At 45.5% G+C, this 420-nt stretch overlaps 1 protein-coding gene across 1 annotated transcript in view; it reads left to right on the top strand.

Moving 5' to 3' along the window:
• LOC117939849 (serine/threonine-protein phosphatase 2B catalytic subunit alpha isoform-like) overlaps positions 1–356 on the top strand; it is a gene marked incomplete at its 3' end in the record, with an annotated part of 919 nt that extends 563 nt beyond the window's left edge. The window contains exon 2 of the mRNA XM_034865278.1: positions 199–356. Coding sequence (XP_034721169.1) covers positions 199–356 — 158 coding nt within the window. The remainder of the gene's footprint in view (positions 1–198) is intronic.
• Positions 357–420: the final 64 nt, after the last annotated feature.

The following is a 420-nucleotide window of genomic DNA, read 5'->3' as shown; positions in this document are numbered from 1 at the left end:
CCCCCCCCCCCCTTCTCCATTAGATCATGTAAAGGACCTAAGCATGTGTGTAATAGGTAATAACAACAGAGTGTAAATTGTAATTTCCCCTTTCCCCGGGATTAATAAAGTAAACTATTATTATTATTATTATTACTATTATTATTATGTTGTATCTGCTTCATGTCTGTGATTGGTTGAAACTGCGTTTGTGTGCAGCTGGACCGGTTTAAAGAGCCCCCTGCGTTCGGGCCGATGTGCGACCTGCTGTGGTCGGACCCGGGAGAAGACTACGGCTCGGAGAAGACCCAGGAACACTTCTGCCACAACAGCGTGAGAGGCTGCTCGTATTTCTACAGGTACGACAGACCTGATTGGTTAGTCTCTCTCTATGACAGACCTGATTGGTTAGTCTCTCTCTATGACAGACCTGATTGGTTA

This window comes from Etheostoma cragini, unplaced genomic scaffold (assembly GCF_013103735.1).
Source record: "Etheostoma cragini isolate CJK2018 unplaced genomic scaffold, CSU_Ecrag_1.0 ScbMSFa_1283, whole genome shotgun sequence".
Taxonomy (NCBI): Eukaryota; Metazoa; Chordata; class Actinopteri; order Perciformes; family Percidae; genus Etheostoma; species Etheostoma cragini.
Note: the sequence above shows the minus strand (reverse complement) of the source record. Positions and strands in the feature narration are given on the sequence as shown.